Genomic DNA, 19,166 nt, shown 5'->3' with positions numbered 1-19,166 from the left:
ATGTGATGTTTTAGAATCATAAGTATTTTGAAAACGGTTAAAGAGTGCGTAAAATTAGATGTTATAATTGTTAATATGTAAATATCAGCCATGATTCTACTTCCCTCATCAACGCTTGTGAAATAAGAAGGAAGGAAGGAAGGACGAAAGAAAGGAAAGAAGGAAGGAAATAAATACAAAGCTTTTACCAGACATGTCACCGTTGTGATCATAAAATGGAGGTGACAAACCAGTCATCCCATTTCCCTTTGTCCAGCCACGTTGAGGACTCTGATCTTGTGCCATACTGCAGAGCCCATCCTCAAAATCACATCTTTCATAATTAGAGCCTAAAGAGAGAAAAAAGATATTTTTGCTTTCCCAATCTCATTTGTCTTCTTAAGAAATAAGGCAACAGTAGAAAAAGAAAGCTTAGCAACAAGTGATAAATACAGATTAACATAAGTATTATTTTTCACAAATCTAAATCTACCTTATTAATGTATATTTATTTGCATACAAACAGACATTCCAATAAATTACCACACACAAAAACCAGTGTACTCAAATAGAAAGAATGGGGTCAGAAGACTGAGAACCAAATCCAAATGTTAGTTCTTACTGAGTGTCTTAGCTAAACCACTCAACTATACCAAGCTCTTTTCCTTTTGCCCTGTCTCCCTCAGATGATTGCTCTGAGGATCTAACAACATAATGCATATAAAAATAATTTACAACTCTCAGGTACCATCAAATATAAGGAAGCATTATTAAGGTTACATCTTCAACTCAACCTCGATCTTCCAGCCATGCAGATACATCAGAATTTCAGGTTTAGGCAGACTAAATCTCAGAGGCACCTCTGAAACTCAATCATCCATGTTTGTGTTATACTACCAAAATTAAGCTCAGTATCTCACTGTTGAATCTCATCATTCATGGAAAGCTTGGTCCTTTGATCGCATCAAAGGCATTTCTGGCTCTTTTTTTCTGGGTACAAGTGATCCAACAGGCTTGGGAGAAGCAGAAGGATTTGAGCACATGGTTGTTCACAATCACTACCCATGCAGGGCTTTATTCCATTACCCAACATCTGTGAATGTCACAATCTAAAAATAGATTATCTCAACCACAAATATCCCCTCCCTGGGCTGCAGTTCTTAGCAACAACAGGGATTATCTTTTGCCCTGTTCCTTCTTTCCCTGAACAGTTGCATTAACCACTGTGGAAATAAATATGCTGGTTAATAATTCACGCTTGGCAACCGAGTCATAAGAACATAATTTTTATTTAATCACCTTTTCGAACAAAAATATTTAGTAATAATAAATCTGGTGCCTTTTCTTGAGATCATCCATATATGAATTGAAAGCTGATTTAGAAATGTCACTTTTAAACATCATTAACTAAACTTACATGATTAACAATGGTCTATTTTATTAAATATACTCCTAGTGCCCTTATTGTGAAAAATTTTGCCAACCACCTGTATTCTGTTAACAAGAATTCTCATTGCTTCAATTTATTGAGGTAATTTGTTCTGTGCTAGGCATTCAACTTGCAGTGGTTTATTTATTTCTCATAACAACCCCACAAAGCAGGCATTGTCTTATGTTTTAGAGATGAGGAATCTTAGACGATGTCTTACAGACATTCAGCAACTTGCCCAAGATAGAACACCAAGTGAGCGCTGGGGTTAAGACTGGAAACCAGTTTTGGCTACAGAACCATAGTTTAAAGCTTTGCTGTAAAGTCTAATTGTTAATTCACTGTCCCGTTTTTATCAAAGACCTAAAGTTAAAGTTCTGTCAAAGCTTCTAATCAGCCTAAAGAAACCAGTATTTCCAGACTGAGTTGATGTCATTCTGTCCAAAAGCAAAGAAATTTTATTAGTCTATGAATCATACTGTGGTTAAATTCACAATTTCCATAAGATCCTTGAAATATTTAGAATAATTAGAATATGCCCATTATCACTTTATAGGCCCCTAGTGATCCAGAGAATCTGGTTGAACAGAAAATGAACTAAATTATGTAGACCCTTATATACATACATGAATGTGCATATGTGTATGATTAAATTAGCTATGCAAGTATTTACATAAATGTTTCCATTTTTGTTTCTTTTAGTTCTCAGAAATTTTTATAATAATCTGTGATTATTCAATATTCTAAACTGTTTTATTACTATATTTCAGCAATTACATGTATGAGATGTACACACATTCTCACATAGGTGTCAAATGGTTTTTAAATACCAAGAAATTACTTCGCAATACAATTACTTAGTTGATGTCTGTTTGTAATGTTCTCTGGTTTTTTTAAATACACAGAATAATGATGATTTCTGAAAATGTTAGAACTAGAAAAAATACCTAAATAAAATGTTTTTACCTCTGAATAGTCTCAGTAGGGGTTCTTTATATTATAAAATGAATCTAATGAACACACATTTTCAACTAATTCTTAAAATGAAAAGCAATCATGAACTGCTGGATTATTCAAAAATGCATCAGAAAATTTTCTAAGTATTCATTTTCCTCCCAATAGAGAATTTTACATTTTAAACCATTTGGATAATTTTCCTTGAATCATGACTGGTTTTTTGTTTGCTTGTTTGTTTTTTTATTTCATGTGCCATATATCCACATTCAAATCTGAAATTATTTGCTATAATTAAATCTGCTACCACAGCCACCACTAAATTGGTATACTACTCTTCACTGTGCATTATATTGTCCAACTGTGGCATTACTCCACACAATTTAGTGATGTTTTCTGATGAATAATTTTTTTCATTTTGATGCAGTCCAAATTATCTACTTTTTCTTTTGTTGTCTGTGCTTTTGATGTCATATTGAAGAAATAATTGCCAAATCCAATATCATGAAGCTTTTACCCTGTGTTTCTAAGATCATTATAGCTTTAGCTCTTACATTTAGATCTTCAATCCGTTTTGAGTTAACTTTTTATATGTGGTACATGATAATGATCCACCTTCATTCTTTTTGCATGTGGATATCTAGTTTTCCCACTACCACTTTTTGAAAAGATTGTCTTCTCCCCACTGAATGGTCTTGGCACTCTTCTCAAAAACTATTTGATCATGATATGTGAGGGCTTATTTCTGAGCTGGCTATGCTATTCCATTGTCCTATATGTCTTTCTTTATGTCAGTACCACACTCTTTTAATACTATAGCTTTGTAATAAGTTTTGAAATCAGGAAATGTGAGACCTCTAACTTTATTCTGTTTCTAGATTTTTTTTTTCTTGGCTATTTGAGGTCCCTTGAGATTCCATACGAATTTTAGTATAAATCTTACTATATCTGCAAAAGACATTGTTGATATTTTGATGGGCATTGCATTGAATCTGTAAATTGCTTTGGGTCTTGACATCTTAACAGTATTAAATCTTCCAATCCATGAACACAAAATATCTTTCCATTTATTGGTGTCTTTTTAAATTTCTTTCAGCAGTAACTTGTAATTTTCAATAGATAAGTCTTTTGTCTCCTTGGATTAGTTTATTCCTAAATATTTTATTCTTTCTGATATTATTACAAATGGAATTGGTTTGTTCATTTCATTTTCAGTTTGTTTATTGTTAGTGTACAGAAACACAACTGATTTTTGTGTGTTGATTTTGCATTCGGCAACTATGCTCAATTTATTAGTTCTAACTGGTTTTTATTTTTTTAAATAGAATCTTTAGGATTTTTTACATTTAAGATTATGTCATTTGAGAACAGAGATACTTTTACTTCCTTCTTTCCAATTTGGATGGCTTTATTTATTTTTATTGTCTAATTGCACTGTACAGGACTTCTAGTACTATGCTGCATAGATATGAAGAAAGTAGGCATTCTTGTCTTGTTCCTAATCTTGGAGGAAAAGCTTTTAGTCTTTCACCATTGAATGTGATAACAGCTGTGAGTTTTCATTTATGGTGTTTATTATGTTGAGATACTTTCCTTTTATTCCAAGTTTATTGAGTGTTTTATCCCTTTTTGAGGAAAGCTATGTATTACATAGCCACAACATTTTATATACAATTTATTTTATTGTTTTACAAAAGTTTTTTCTTCATGTATATGACATATAAAAACATTCTCATAAATAATTATCTTCCCTACTTTCAATTAATGTAGAAAAGTAATGGCCAGTGCCTAGAAAGGATGAAATGAACCTAAAATATTTCAGCTAAATGAAAGTAAATTTTAATAATTTTTGAAAGTACATTTCAGTGAAAGACTGTTATTATTTTGCTTGGCAATTTGAAAATATTAATTATTTTTTATCCAGGAAATTTTTGTCTTTCACAATGACTTAATTTTAATACTTTTATTGACAGAGAAACAGGAAACACCCTAACTCACAAAGGTAGGTTATCGCAAATGGAATGAGCACTTCTATAGCTCACACCAGAATTATCCAGTATGGCTTAAATTGGATCCTTGTCATATAGTTGCCTTTATTGTTAAGTTGTTGAGAACCTCTCTGGCAAGAATTGAATCATTGATGGTATCTCAGTTGATAAGAAAAGGATTACCAAACCATGTTTTGACTTTAACATGATCTCAGGATTAGTAACCTTCAAAAGAAATCTCCAGTGTTTGTTTATAGGTGTCTGATAATTTCTGCAGAAATATTGACAAAGCATTCACTCCATGTGGCAGAAGTATTCACTCAAGTGTTATAAATGTTGCATAGGTGTTTACATATAATTCTCTAATCCAGAGTAGTATCTTGGCCAGGAGATATAATGGCTTTTTGTAGTTCCTATAAGGAATAATTCAGGGCCCTGGATAGAAAGTTATATCTCTTGCATGGACAAATTTTCCATTAAGTAAATAAACAAATCATGAAAAAACAAACACCTATCATTTTTTTTTTCCTAAGTAGATTTTCAACTTCTCTCAAATAAGTAAATTTCCCTTCCAAATTCAATCAAGCATTTTAAGACTTGCTCACTAGAAAGTCACAATTATTTCTGAGTAGTAGAGAACGTAATATTCTATTCGTATTTCTTTGATGGAAACTTATTTAAAAGCTAAGATTCAACGTCCTTGCCTTCATAAACCTAATAACTTTCACAACAGAATGCAAGCCTTCTCTCAGGATTCCTAGCCTAGCCTAGAGTGTCAAAATGCACATGTAGAAATAATGTTTATTTACAAACATCTTTGTTTACAGACAGAAAAAGTTACCTGGGATGACAAGCATGGCAGAAGTTTTATCAATGTACAGATATTGACTTCAGAAGATATTTTGTTTGTAGAAGAAACAGTTCACCATTTAATGTTGCCAAGTGTCTTTGAAATCTTTAAAAGGAGTGTACAAACAAAATATCCTCCTGGGAGAATATCAATTTGCACATGTGAGCCACAAAACAGGAGCAGACTGCTTTGCAAGACTGAGTAGTTTTACCCATTCCATGGTGAAAGAAAATAAAGCAGTTGACAATTACTCCAATCTCAGTCAGTAAACCAGTAATCAGTCAGTCTACTTAATATTTATTAACTCTAAGTGCCAGTCTTATAGGAACAGAACTATAATTCCTGCCTTAAGTGAGCTAATATTTTGCTTTTTCATGACCTTCATCAAAATATTAGAGAAATTTTTGTATCTTTGAAGTATGATTTCATTTAATAGAGGCACACTTAATTATTTTTTGACCTAAAATCTCACCAGGGTACATGGCCCCCCAAGTTTGCCCTAATTGTCATAAGGCTTCTTTTGTTGGAATTGTGATAAGGAACCCTATAAAGTAGGTCAAAATAAAATTCCAGTAAAGTTTTAGTCTTTCTCTGAAGAAAGATTTACTGTCTAGCCAATATTTAGAATTTGCTGGGAGCACTTTTTTGCTGTTCTCACGTTTTCACAGGCAAGAAGCACTGCTACTTTTGTAGAGGATCATACTCAGAGATGAAAGAACAATCTGCATTACATACGGTTCACCTTTTTAAAAAATTTCTATTGCCCATTTTGAACAAAAACATTCCATATCTGTGAAACAATTGTAGACATCAAAATATATTAAAGAAAATGGTTTATGTTACAACTGTGTACAACAGTATCCAAGTCATCCAACAATTACCAAAAGTGAAAAGTTACTAATAGTGTTATTCGACATAAAATGTATTTTATGAAGATTGTTTTCAAAATAACAGAAGTGACTTAATAGACATACATGTTAACAACAACAAAAATGAAAAACAACATCATGCCCAATTCAAATCTCTGTGAACTCATCCTTGGGAGCAAGATTAAGTCCAGATCTCTTGCAAGAAAAATAGCATTGAAGGAGAGAGAAAAGTTATCACCGAAATAACAAAAGCCCTTGTCAGTATGTCTATTTTAACTAAAATTAATAATAAAACTCTAAATAGGCATTCATCTTATTTTATTATTGGTGAAAAGAAGAACTTGTAATGTTCATTTGTGATCCCCTGCTCACTGGACATTTTTCATAATCTATCTTGTTAAGTTTTGACAGGGAGTTTGTTAATTCATACTCTTTGCATACATAGAGGTGTATTTTTTTGTTAAAATATTTAAAGCCTTCTTGATTTTATCATTTCATCATTCTTGTCTCCCCTCTCCATGAATCCCATCTACGACCTCCTCTGGTTTTTCATTCTCCAGTCACTCTGAGGCATGTCTCAGAGACCTTTCATCATAAGCATTGAAACCAGAGCGCAGTTCTACGGGCTCAGGTTTTATTTTACCTTTGTCTTTGTAAAATCTTGTAGGCTATCCACTTTATCTTGTCCATTCCATTCTCACAGTTACCTCCTTTACAAACTTACCTCAACATAAATATCCTATAATTTGTGCAATTCATATATGAGCCGTCTTCAAAAAGTTTATGGCAAGATTTGTATTATCTTTTAATTACATCTTTTAACCAACTTTTTGAAGTACCCTCATATAACAAATCTGAAATTCTCTGGGTCAGCAATAAGGTATAGATAAATAAAATAGCATATACCCAATTAATATTGAAAGGAAACACTTTGGAAAAGATTCATGTACATATTCTGACATCAATAACTAATAGGCCATTTTGTTTAGGAACTTTTCTTTTGCATATATTATAACATCCCCTAATGGTGTCCAAAGCATGAAAACCAGATTTTATAATCACTAAAGGTTACTTCTGAGATTAATGAGCCTGAGGTTGCTTGTATTTCAAACAGAGTATGGATAGAAATCCCAGTTTAAGTCTTGAGTCTCCATTAAATAGCTGCATATCCTTGGGTTACTGACCTCCAGGCTTAGGAATGTCACCTCTTTCACATTTATAAAATGAGACTATTGACTTAGAAGAGCTTTAAAAGGCTTTACCACTCTATGATATGATAATTCTATGAAAATGACTACACACCTAAAAAGACCAAAGGATCTACTGCAAAATGGTACTCACAATTTTTCTGATGAAATAAACATAAAAGATATCTGGCTGTTTTTTGTGGAACACCTTACTCAGTGTGCCTAAGTTGTTGAATGAAATTATACAATTATAAAGGTCATAGGACTCAAGATTTTAAGACCCATGGAAGCAAAGATCAAGTGAAAATTGTAGGTGTTTTCTGTGAATATGTTTTTGTATAAGCTTTCTGAATCTAGAAACTAGAACTCTCTTTGCTCATTTGATAAACTGGAAGCCAAGAATGAGGACCTGTTCCTTTCTACAACTAAATTAGAATATTTTATCTAACCCAAGAGAAATGGGATTTGTCTGAGCTTGCCTAGAAATTAGGACCTAAATTCCAACTTTCATAATTAAGGAGATGACGATTGGCCAGTTAGCTTAGTTGGTTAGAGCACAGTGTTGTTACACTAAGGTCAAGGGTTCTGATCCCTGAAGCAGCCAGCTTTCAAAACAAAACAAAACAAAATGTTAAGGTCAAATCAAGGAGATGGTTCTTCATAATCTCACTGTTTTTAACCACCAATGCAGCCACAGGGGCAGGATTCCCATGCTGTGATTTCCCAGTTCAACTACTCACCTGTACATTCTGGTGAACTCCCAGTTATGCCTGTGATGTCTGGAAGAACTTACAGGTTTAGTTTCACTACCAGAAAAACAAGCCACCTTATTAGGCAGCATAAGTACATGCTACACATAGATCTTTACTTTTCTCACCTAATGATCTTGCAGGCCATACAGAGCCCATCTTCAATCAGTTCCCTCTGGTCTCAATTTTCCTGTTCACCCTACCCACATTATCACCCATGTGTTATAAATACTGACTTCTACATTTCTTGCCCCTTCTTTAAAAACTTATTAGAGATGGCATCACATTTTTCCTGCACATCATCATAGGAGCCTGCTTTGGCACTCTCAGAATTTTTGAGATAGATCACTTCAGTGAGAAATCTTGAAATCTTAATTAACTGTGTATTTCTTTTCTTCACCTCCTAGTATGTAGAACCTCTCTGGTCATTGCACAGAGAAAAGTTAGAACCATAATAATTGGAATGCAAGGAAAAATAGACATTGCTCAATTTTGACAAAAAAAAATGGTTCTTGAATAGCTAAAGAAAGGTATGAATGATACAGGGCATAGACTTAATGCTGCAAGATTCAAATTGGAAAAAACACAGCAATGGAGTTAGACACCCCCACCCTTGGGAGGCTGGGTTAGGGGAAGGTGTCTAAGAAGAGGAGGGGGAGATGGGCACAACCTTGCAAAATCAGGGGTGGAGGGTGGGAGAGAGTAAAAAAGGATATGACATTCAGGAACCTTATGAAAAGAAACTGTGTTAGCTTTGTGTGATTGCCCAGCAACTTCTAGCCCAATGTCAAGGAGTAGCGGGGAAGCTGAGCTCAAACCTGCAGACAAGTTGGTGCATTCAAAGTACCAGCACAGAGAAGCCATGTGAGCTGTCCTCACTGCTATGAGATAAGGTCTCTCACTCTTATGAGATAAGGGGTCTCCACTGCATGGAGTAGGAAGCTTACCAACAGTAGAAGAGGTGGATGCTGTTGGGCACATGTGCACACACACACACACACACACACACACACACACACAGAGAGAGAGAGAGAGAGAGAGAGAGAGAAGAGACTCTGCTTCAAAACAAAAAGACTATATCTTTTGGCACCCAGATAGTCAGTTTTGATGGGGATGGGAAAGTGACAGGTCCTGAATGTGGATAGGTCTGGACACTGATAGGACTTACCCCTGCTACAGATTTTTTCTTGCTGATATTGGCTGCTTTTGCTAATGCAACTTGGACATATTATTTTACTAGCAAATTCTAAAGAAAAAAAGAATGAAACATTGCCATTTGCAACAATATAGATGGACCTAGAGAGAATTATGTTAAGTGAAATGAGTCAGGCACAGAAAGAGAAATATCACATGTTCTCACTTTTTGTGGGAGCTATAAATAAATAAATAAATAAATACACAAACTGTGGGGGGAGGGAAGAAGACACAGCAATTACAATTCCTTGAACTTGATACAACAAGCGAACAGATATGAGGTTGTTGGGAGGGAGGGGTAACGGGCCAATAATCAACCACATTGTATATTGACTAAAATAAAATTTATATATATATACATACATACATACACACACACACACACACACATACACACACACACACACACACACACACCACTGCTCATTGACAATGCACATGGTTACCCAAAAATCTGATGGAGATGATTAATGTTGTTTTCATGTTTTCATGCCTGCCAACTCAACACGAATTCTGCAGTCCATAAATAAAAATTACATAAAGGAGTAAATTCAATTTTCAAATTTCATCATTTAAGAAACATATTTTGTAGGCCTATAGCTGCCATATATAGGGATATCTCTGTATGATCTGGGTAAAGTCAACTGGAAACCTTGTGGAAAACATCCACCATTCTAGACATCCTAAAAATATTTGTAACTCATAGAGGAAGTCAAAATGTTAAAATTAACAAGAGTCGAGAAGAAATTAATTTCAACTCTCATGGATGACTTTGAGTGGTTCGAGACTTCAGTGGAAGAAATAACTTCAGATATGATGGAAAAAGTAAGAGAACTAAATTTAAAAGTGGAGCCTGAAGATGTGACTGAATTGCTGCAATTTCATGATAAAAGTTTAAAGGGTGCAAAATTGCTTCCTATGGATGAGCAAAGAAAGTAGTTTCTTGAGATGGAATCTACTCCTGGTGAAGATGCTGTGAACTTTATTAAAATGACAACAAAGGATTTAGAATACTGCACAAACTTAGTTGATAAAGTGGCAGCACAGTTTGAGAGTATTAACTCCAATTTTGAAAGAAGTTCTACTGTGGGTACAATGATATCAAGCAGCAATACAAGCTACGGAGAAATCTTTTTGTGAAAAGAAGAGTCAATTCATGCAGCAAACTTCACTGTTGTCATATTTTTAGAAATTTCCACAGCCAGTCCAACTTTCAGCAACCACCACCCTGATCAGTCAGTAGCCATTAACATTTAGCAAGACCCTTCACCAACAAAAAGATTATGACTCGATGAAAATTCGGATGATCATTAGTGTTTTTTAGCAGTAAGTATTTTTAAATTAAGGCTTGGATATTGTTTTTTGCTATTGCATGCTTAATAGAATACAATATAGTGTAAACCTAACTTTATATGCACTGAGAAATAAAAGAATTAATGTGACTCACTTTATTGCAATATTCAATTTATTGCGGTGGTCTGGAATCAAACCCAAAATATCTTCCAGGTATGCCTGTAATAGGTTTTACTCAAGGATAATAAAGAGAAAATGCCCCGAAAGCATATTTAAGGACCAATGGCTGAAAATTTCTCAAATATGGGAAAAGAGTGCATCTGGGTACAGAAAAGAGACATCTAGGTGCAGGAAACCCAGAAGTCTCAGAGGAAATTCAACACAAAGAGAAGTTCACAAAGGCACACCATAATCAAATTGCCAAAAATCAAAACAAAGAAAGAATATTAAAAGTAGCAAGAGATAATAAATATATCACATTCAAGAATGTATTAATGTGGCTATCAGAAAATTTGTCAGCAGATATCCTTGCAGGTCAGGAGAGAGTGAAATAATATATTCAAAGTTCTGAAGGAAGAAAACTGCAATCCAAGATGACTTTACCCAGCAAAACTGCATTTCAGAAATGAAGGAAAAATAAAAATTTTTCTAGACAACCATAAGCTAAGGGAGTTCATCACCACTAGTTGTGCTTTACAGAAAATGATAAAGGGAGTTCTTTAAGCTGAAATGAAAGACTACTAATTAATAACAAAAACATAGGAAATTAAAAATATCAATGATATAAGTAATACATGGTCATATTCAGAATACTATAATACCAGAAGAGTAGTATATAAAGCAGTTTTATCCATACTAGGAAGGTTAAAAAATAAAACTATTTAAAACAACTGTAGCTAGAATAAATTGTTAAAGAATACAAATTTTAAAAAATGTAAATGCTGACATCAAAATCACAAAAGGTGGGGGGAGTGGGAGTAGAGTTTTTGCATGTGATTAAAGCTAAGTTGTTGTCAGCTAAAAAATAGACTTACAAGAATAAGATGTTTTATGAGCTGGCCGGTTAGCTCAGTTGGCTAAAAGTGTGGTGCTGATAACATCAAGGCCCAGGCTTTCATCTCTGTTCTGGCCAGCCACCAAAAAAAAAGAAGAGATGTTTTATGTAAGCCTCATGGTAACCACAAACACAACGCAAAACCTACAGTAGTTGCACAAAATATAAAATGAAAATATTTAAATTATACCAGCACAGAAAACCACTAAACCACAAAGGCATATAGCAAGAGAGGAAGCAAAAATATAAAAAACCTACAACACAACTGGAAAAAAATTACAAAATGGCAGTAGTAAGGTCTTGCCTATCAATAATTAGCTTGAATGTAAAACAATTGAATTCACCAATCAAAAGACATAAAGTGACTAAATGGATTGAAAATTTTTTTAAAAAAATATATATATATTAACAAGATTCAAATTTATGCTGCCTACAAGAGATTCACTTTTCCAGTAAGGACACACATAAACTGAAAGTGATATTCCACACAAATAAAAACCAAAAGAAAACACGGGTAGCTATACTTATGTCAGAAAAAAAATAGACTTTAAGTAAAAAAACATAAAAAGAGAAAAAGAGGATCACCATATAAGGATAAATGGGTCAATTTGCTAAGAGGACATAACAATTATAAATATATATGTCCCCAACATTGGAGCATCTAAATACATACAGTAATTATTAAGTGATTCAAAGGGAGAGAGAGACTGAAATACAATAACAATGAGGTACCCCAATACCCCACTTTCAACAATGAATAGATCATCTAGACAGAAAATAATAAGGAAACATTGGACTTTAATTATATTTTAGACTAAATAGACCTAACAAACATATACAGAACATTTCATCCAACAGCAGCAGAATACAAATCCTATCAAATGCACATGGGACATTCTCCAGAATATGTTAGCTACAAATTGAATCTTAACATGTTTAAGGGAATTGAAATCATATCAAGTATCTTTTTGGATCACAAGGGCATGAAACTAGAAATCAATAACAAGAGAAATCTTGGAAAACTCATAAATGTGTGGAAATTAAACAACATGTTCCTAAACAAACAATGTTCACAGAAGAAATCAAAAAGAAAATCAAAATACCTTGAGATAAACAGAAATGGAAACACAACATATCAAAACTTATGGGATGCAACAATAGCAATGTTAAGGGGGAAATTTATAGCAATAAACATCTATAACAAAAAAGAAGAAAGATCTTAAATTTAAAAATCTCATATTGTGGGCCGAGCCCGTGGCGCACTCTGTAGAGTGCTGTGCTGGGAGTGCGGCGACGCTCCCGCTGCGGGTTCGGATCCTATATAGGAATGACCAGTGCACTCACTGGCTGAGTGCCGGTCACAAAAAAACGACAAAAATAAATAAATTAATTAAAAATCTCATATTGCACCTCAAGGAACCAGAAAAAGATGAACAAACTAAGTCAAAAGTTAGAAGAAAGAAAACAATAAAGATCAGAGCAGAAATAAATGAAATAGAGAATAGAAAATATCAAAAAAACTAAGCTTTTTTTAGAAAATACACAAAATTGACAAACAGTCTAACTAGGGAAAAAAGAGAGAAGACAAACAGATAAAATCAGAAATTAAAGAGGAGCCATAACAATAGATAATCACAAGGGAATACAACAGGTATCACAAAGGATTATAAGAGATTACTATGAATAATTATATGCCAATAAATTGGATAATCTAGAAGAAAATGTATAAATTTCTAGACACATTAAAACTAACAAGACTGAATTATGGAGAAATAAAAAATCCAAACTGACCAATAACAAGTAAACTATGAGACTGAATTAATAACAAAAAGTATAGCATCAAAGTAAAGCCCAGAACCGGAAGCTACATGGCTGAATTCTACCAACCATTTAAAGAACAACTAATATCAATCCCTCTAAAACTCATCCAAAAAACCAAAGTAGAGGAAATATCTCCAAACTCATTTTATGAGCCCACCATGACCCTGATAGCAAGGCCAGCCAGGGACACTCCAAGAAAAGAAAATTACAAGACAATATCCCTGATGAACATAAATGCAAAAATCCTTGACAAAATATTAGCAAACTGAATTCAACAACATGTTAAATAGTCATTCACCATGATCAAGTGGGATTTATCCCAGGGGTGCAAGTATGGTTCAACAAGCACAAATCAATAAATTAATAGAATGAATAATAAAAACAATATGATCATCTCAATAGATGCAGAAAAAGCATTTGACAAAATTCAGCATCCTCTCACGATAAAATCTTTTAACAGATTATATAAAAGAAATGTATCTCAACACAAAGGCCATATAGTACAAACCCACAGATAACATTACGCTCAACAGTGGAAAGTTGAAAGCTTTTCCTCTAAGATCAAGGACAAGACAAACACGCCAACTCTCACCACTTCTTTTCAATGTAGTAGTAAAAGTCCTAGCCAGAGCATTTAGAAAAGAGAAAGACTGTGTTAATAAGAAAGGAGTGAAATTGTCTCTGTTTTGCTGGTGACATGATCTTATACAGAGAAAATCCTAAAGACTCCATTGAAAAACTGTTAGAACTGATAAGCAAGTTGAGTAAAGTTGCAGAAAACAAAGTCAACATACAAAACTCAGCAGTGTTTTTATATGCTAGTAAGAAACTATCCTAAAAGGAAATTAAGAAAATAATCACATTTATAATAGCATCAAAAAAAGTAAAGTACTTAGGTATAAATTTAACCAAGGAAGTAAAAAACCTATATACTGAAAATTATAAAACACTGTTGAAAGCAATCAAAGAAAACAAAAATACTGGAATGATATCTTATATTTGTGAATTGGAAGAAATAATATCATTAAAATATCCATAACACCCAAAGCCACTTATATATTAAATGCATTCCCTATCAAAATTCCAATGTCATTTTTCACAGAAATGGAGAAAAAAAATACTTAAATTTGTACACAGCCACAAAAGACTCCAAATAGCCAAAACATTCTTGAGCAAAAAGAACAAAGCTGGATGCATCCAACTCTGATTTCAAAATATATTATAAAGCAATTGTAATCAAAACATCATGGTACTGACATAAAAATAGACACATTGACCAATGCAAAAGGATAGAAAGCCCAGAAATAAACTGGCACATTTACAGTTAATTGATCTTCAAATAGGTAGCAAGAACACACAATGGGAAAAGGACAACCTCTTCACTAAACGGTGCAGGCAAAACTGGTATCTACATGCAGAAGATTAAATTAGATGAGTATTTCACACCATATACAAAAATCAACCCAAAATTGGTTAAAGACTTAAACATAAGTTATGAAACTAAAACTACTAAAAGAAAACATAGGGGTAAATCTTCACAACACTAGTCAGGGCAATGATTTTTTGGATATGACCCTAAAAGTACAGGCAACAAAAGCAGAAATAGACAAATAGGATTACTTCTCCACAGCAAAGGAAACAATTAACAAACTGGAGAGACAACCCACAGAATGGAATAAAATATCTGCAAACCATGCAATAGATAATGGGATAATTCCAAAATATATAAGGAGCTCAAACAATTCAATATCAAGGAACAAATAAACCAATTTAAAAAATGGGGAAATGATCTGAACAGTCATTTCTCAAAAGAATCCACACAAGTACCCAAAATGTACATGAAAAATGCTCAACATCACTAATCTGTAGGGAAATTCAAATTAAAACCACAATGAGATATCACCTCACACTTGTTAGAATGGCTTTTATCAAATAGATGGAAGATAAGTGTTGGCAAGGATGTGGAGATAAAGGAACTCTACTACATTATTGCTGGGAATGTAAATTAGTACAGCCATTACGGAAAACAGGTAGGAGGTTTCTCAAAAAATTAAATATAGAACTACCATATGATCTAGCAATCCCATTTCTGGGTATATATCCAAAGGAATTAAAATTAGTATATCAAAGGGATATTTGCACTCCCATGTTCATTGCAACATTATTCATAATAGCCAAGATAGAGAATTAAGTGTCCAACAACAGATGAAAGGATAAATAAATTGTGGTATCTATACACAATGGAATGCTATGCAGCCTTTAAAAAGAAGGAAATTCTGTCATTTATGACAATGTGGATGAACCTGGAGAATATTACACTCTGTGAAATAAGCCTTAACATAGGGCTTATAACAGAACAACATATAACAAAAAGACACGTACCACATAATCTCACTTCTATGTGGAATCTAAAAAAGTTGAACTCATAGAAGTAGAGAGTAGAACAGTAGTCACCAGACGTGAGGGTGTGGGGAGGAGATAACGGAAAGTTACTGGTCAAAGGAGCCAAAGTTTCAAATAGACAGAAGGAAGAAGTTTGGAGATGTATTGCATAGAAAGGTGACTATAGTCACTAATAATAGATTATATATTTCAAAATAACGAAGAGTAAATTTTAAATGTCTCATCACAAAAAATAATGAGTAAACGAAGTGAGAGATATGTTAATTTGCTTGATTTCAACATTCCACATTGTATGCATATGTCATACATCACTGCATCCCCCATAGATATATATATACCATTATCAATTGCTAATTTAAATTAATATTAATAAAAAGTAAAAATAATAAAAGAGAATGAGGAAGACTGTCAATGTTGACGAACATTGAAGCAGATAATGCAACACCTGGAATAAGATTTTAAAATAAAGGGCCGAGCCCGTGGCGCACTCGGGAGAGTGCAGCGCTGGGAGCGCAGCGACGCTCACGCCGCGGGTTCGGATCCTATATAGGAATGGCCGGTCACGAAAAAGACAAAAAAAAAAAAAAAAAGATTTTAAAATAAAATACGTAGAGCAGTACCACAACATATATTTCCCTGGCTAAAGATGTCAATAAATTCTCAGAGGGACTCTGGTCAACACTTGTCCCACACAGTTGTCACACCTACAAATTATTTTTCTTGCTCACTATATGTTTAGTGGTTACTATCATGTGTAAATAAAACTTACTCCATTTTGAGGATTCAATTTTTCTACTTAATTTCCTTAAAAAACAGTACTGAGTGAAAATAACAGGTTTAAGTATTCTTGAAAAGAAGTCCATCACACAAAATCAGAACATTTTCAGAAACTTATTAAGAGCATCAGTTGCATCTGAAATTCAGCTTTAACTATGCCAGTTTATAAAGAAAAGTCAACATAGGAGTCTATTTTTTAAAGATCACGCTACTTGGATGTTAAAAAGAGACTGTTTTTTTTTTTTTTAAATATTGCTACTTTAACATGATTATAAAGTAGATTTTTTTTAATCTGTAAGTTTAGCATCACAAGCTTTCATGAGCGAAATTTCTTGACCATCATTCCTGCACAACATTTTTCCCTAGTGCAATGTACAAAAGAAACTCACACTTTAAAGTGATTTTGAATTTTATCTGCAGGTTATTATCCATGTATTAAATAAAATACCAAAGTGGAAACATCTCAGAAATAAGAAAAGGGAGAAAGCCAAAAGACGACCTCCTGATGTAACATTTAAAATGAAATTTGTTTATTTGACAGATCTGTTTCTTCACCTTCCTGCAAGGCTACAAGTTATTAGAATTTCTCATGCAGTTGAGACCTTTCCCACTCAGTGGCTTTCTCCTTCTTCCCATTAACCTTTTCCTTGAAGCAGGACCATGCATGTTAACACAGCAAGCGTGTTAAAGGAAGCTTTGTAGAGATTAATAATGAAAGGGACTTTGCACTTCTTGTCAAATCGGCCGAGTGGTTTCTCTTTCCGTCTCACGGAGGAATAGTAAGGGCTTTTCCAGACGGACAGGAACAAGGGGCAAACATACCCACAGTTAGCCTCTCTGGGGAAATGGGACAAATACAAATGAATCCTTGTCCTTGGTTGTACTTTCCATTTAACAGTTAGTAAGTATTAACAGCGTGATAGCTATGCCAAATTATGGGAGAAAAATCATTAGCCTGTTTTATTCTACGGAGAAGGAATTTTTCCGTAATCACTTGTCTTGTTTTAATGTAATAATGACTGACTATGTTAATAGAAGGCAAACAATAGCAAAATCAAATATATACAACCTTATTTTAACAGAAGAAAATGAAGAATTCTGTAAACACTAATTGACATTTTATCGGAATAAAAAATTTAAAAATACGTGTTTGAGTAAATTGACTTATAATAATAGAATTTGTGCCTCCAGATAATTAATTGAATCAAGCTACTAGGAACAAACAATGAACCCATGGTAATTTTGTGAAAATGTTGTTTATAAAAGGCGATTGTGTGTAAGAATTACACTAGTCTCCATTGCTGAAATGCAGTGTTTCTTCAAGATTTCGTATTGCAACAGAAACACAGACACAGACATGTTATCTACCAAGTCTTCCCTTGGCAGACTGTTTCCTGATCATTAATGTTATTCCAGTAAGCAATGGAGCATTTTCCTAGCTGTGAGAGTTGGTTTATCTCACTTTAGCACCATTTGTAATAAATCGGAGGTTTAAGGTCACACAATCAGCAGATGGTTCATTGAGGACCCAAGTCTAAGTCCTGCATTCTCCGAAGCTCTTGTTCTTTCCACTGCTCTAGAATCAAAAGATGCAAGAGAGAGTTATGCTACATGCACAGTCGGTATCAACTCGCTTGGTGGTCATTTCCTATAAACGAAAATGAAATCTACCCATCCAATCTACAATTCATCTCAAATATTTTTGTATTAAATTCAGACACAAGCTCATAATTTCCACCACAGCATTTTACAGCTGCATAACAAGTTTCTTTTTAATTTTGTTTCACTAATACAACATGAAAAGCTACATTTTTTGCTTATCACTCCTTTATAATCAGTAAAAACTGACTTAAAATAGTCCACTCAGTTAAAATCTTAGTCATTTCATATTGTTGAATTAAAGTAATTTAATGTACGGATAGAGCCATCTCGTTATTAAACAATATATTTTAGTTTCTGATTTACACTAAAGGTACATCAAAGAAAATCCATACAGGACCAGGTATCTAATCTAGCTGCATCTCCAGGGTTACTCATGGGCCCCTAGTTTGAAGAAGTACAGGGAATTTAAATTGGAGGAAAGAGAGTGGCACTTACATTTCTCTTCATCGCTGTTGTCCCCACACTGATCTGTGAAGTCACACACATTGTCAGGAGGCAAAGAGACCCCATTGTCACACTGAAAGACTTCTGTTCCTTGCTGACCCAGTGAAGAAATTAAAACACAAGAAATCCAAAGGAAACAAAAAGCTTCATTCATTGGGAATTCCAACATTCTGGCCAGGGAGAAGAGCATTATCTGTATTGTCTACTAGAGATTAGGCAGTTGCAATAGGTGAGTCCATCACTGGAAACATTCTTTTTCTTTTCTCTATTCTTTGTTCTCCATATTTGCTTTTTAGGACTGGATACTATTGGTAACTATCTGCAACACTAACAAGTGACTCTCAGGGCAGTTAATTTGCTCTTTCTGAGGAGTGTCTTTAGGAAATATTTAACTGGAGTAATTGCACCATTTCTGTATCTAGCTAAACATGGAGGTTTATTGCCCTACATATACCATGCTTAAACAATTTAAGCCTTTGTGATTATGCTATCTCCTAGAGAAAATTTTAAAAA

The 19,166-nt window shown here is 33.8% G+C and overlaps 1 protein-coding gene across 1 annotated transcript in view; it reads right to left on the bottom strand.

Annotated features, from left to right (window-relative positions):
* MALRD1 (MAM and LDL receptor class A domain containing 1) overlaps positions 1-18,843 on the bottom strand; it is a 632,630-nt gene extending 613,787 nt beyond the window's left edge. Inside the window, exons 1-2 of the mRNA XM_063101139.1 lie at positions 18,645-18,843; positions 189-329 (exon numbers count right to left, since the gene is read on the bottom strand). Coding sequence (XP_062957209.1) covers positions 189-329; positions 18,645-18,843 — 340 coding nt within the window. The remainder of the gene's footprint in view (positions 1-188; positions 330-18,644) is intronic.
* Positions 18,844-19,166: the final 323 nt, after the last annotated feature.

Source organism: Cynocephalus volans, chromosome 6, assembly GCF_027409185.1.
Source record: "Cynocephalus volans isolate mCynVol1 chromosome 6, mCynVol1.pri, whole genome shotgun sequence".
NCBI lineage: Eukaryota > Metazoa > Chordata > Mammalia > Dermoptera > Cynocephalidae > Cynocephalus > Cynocephalus volans.
Note: the sequence above shows the minus strand (reverse complement) of the source record. Positions and strands in the feature narration are given on the sequence as shown.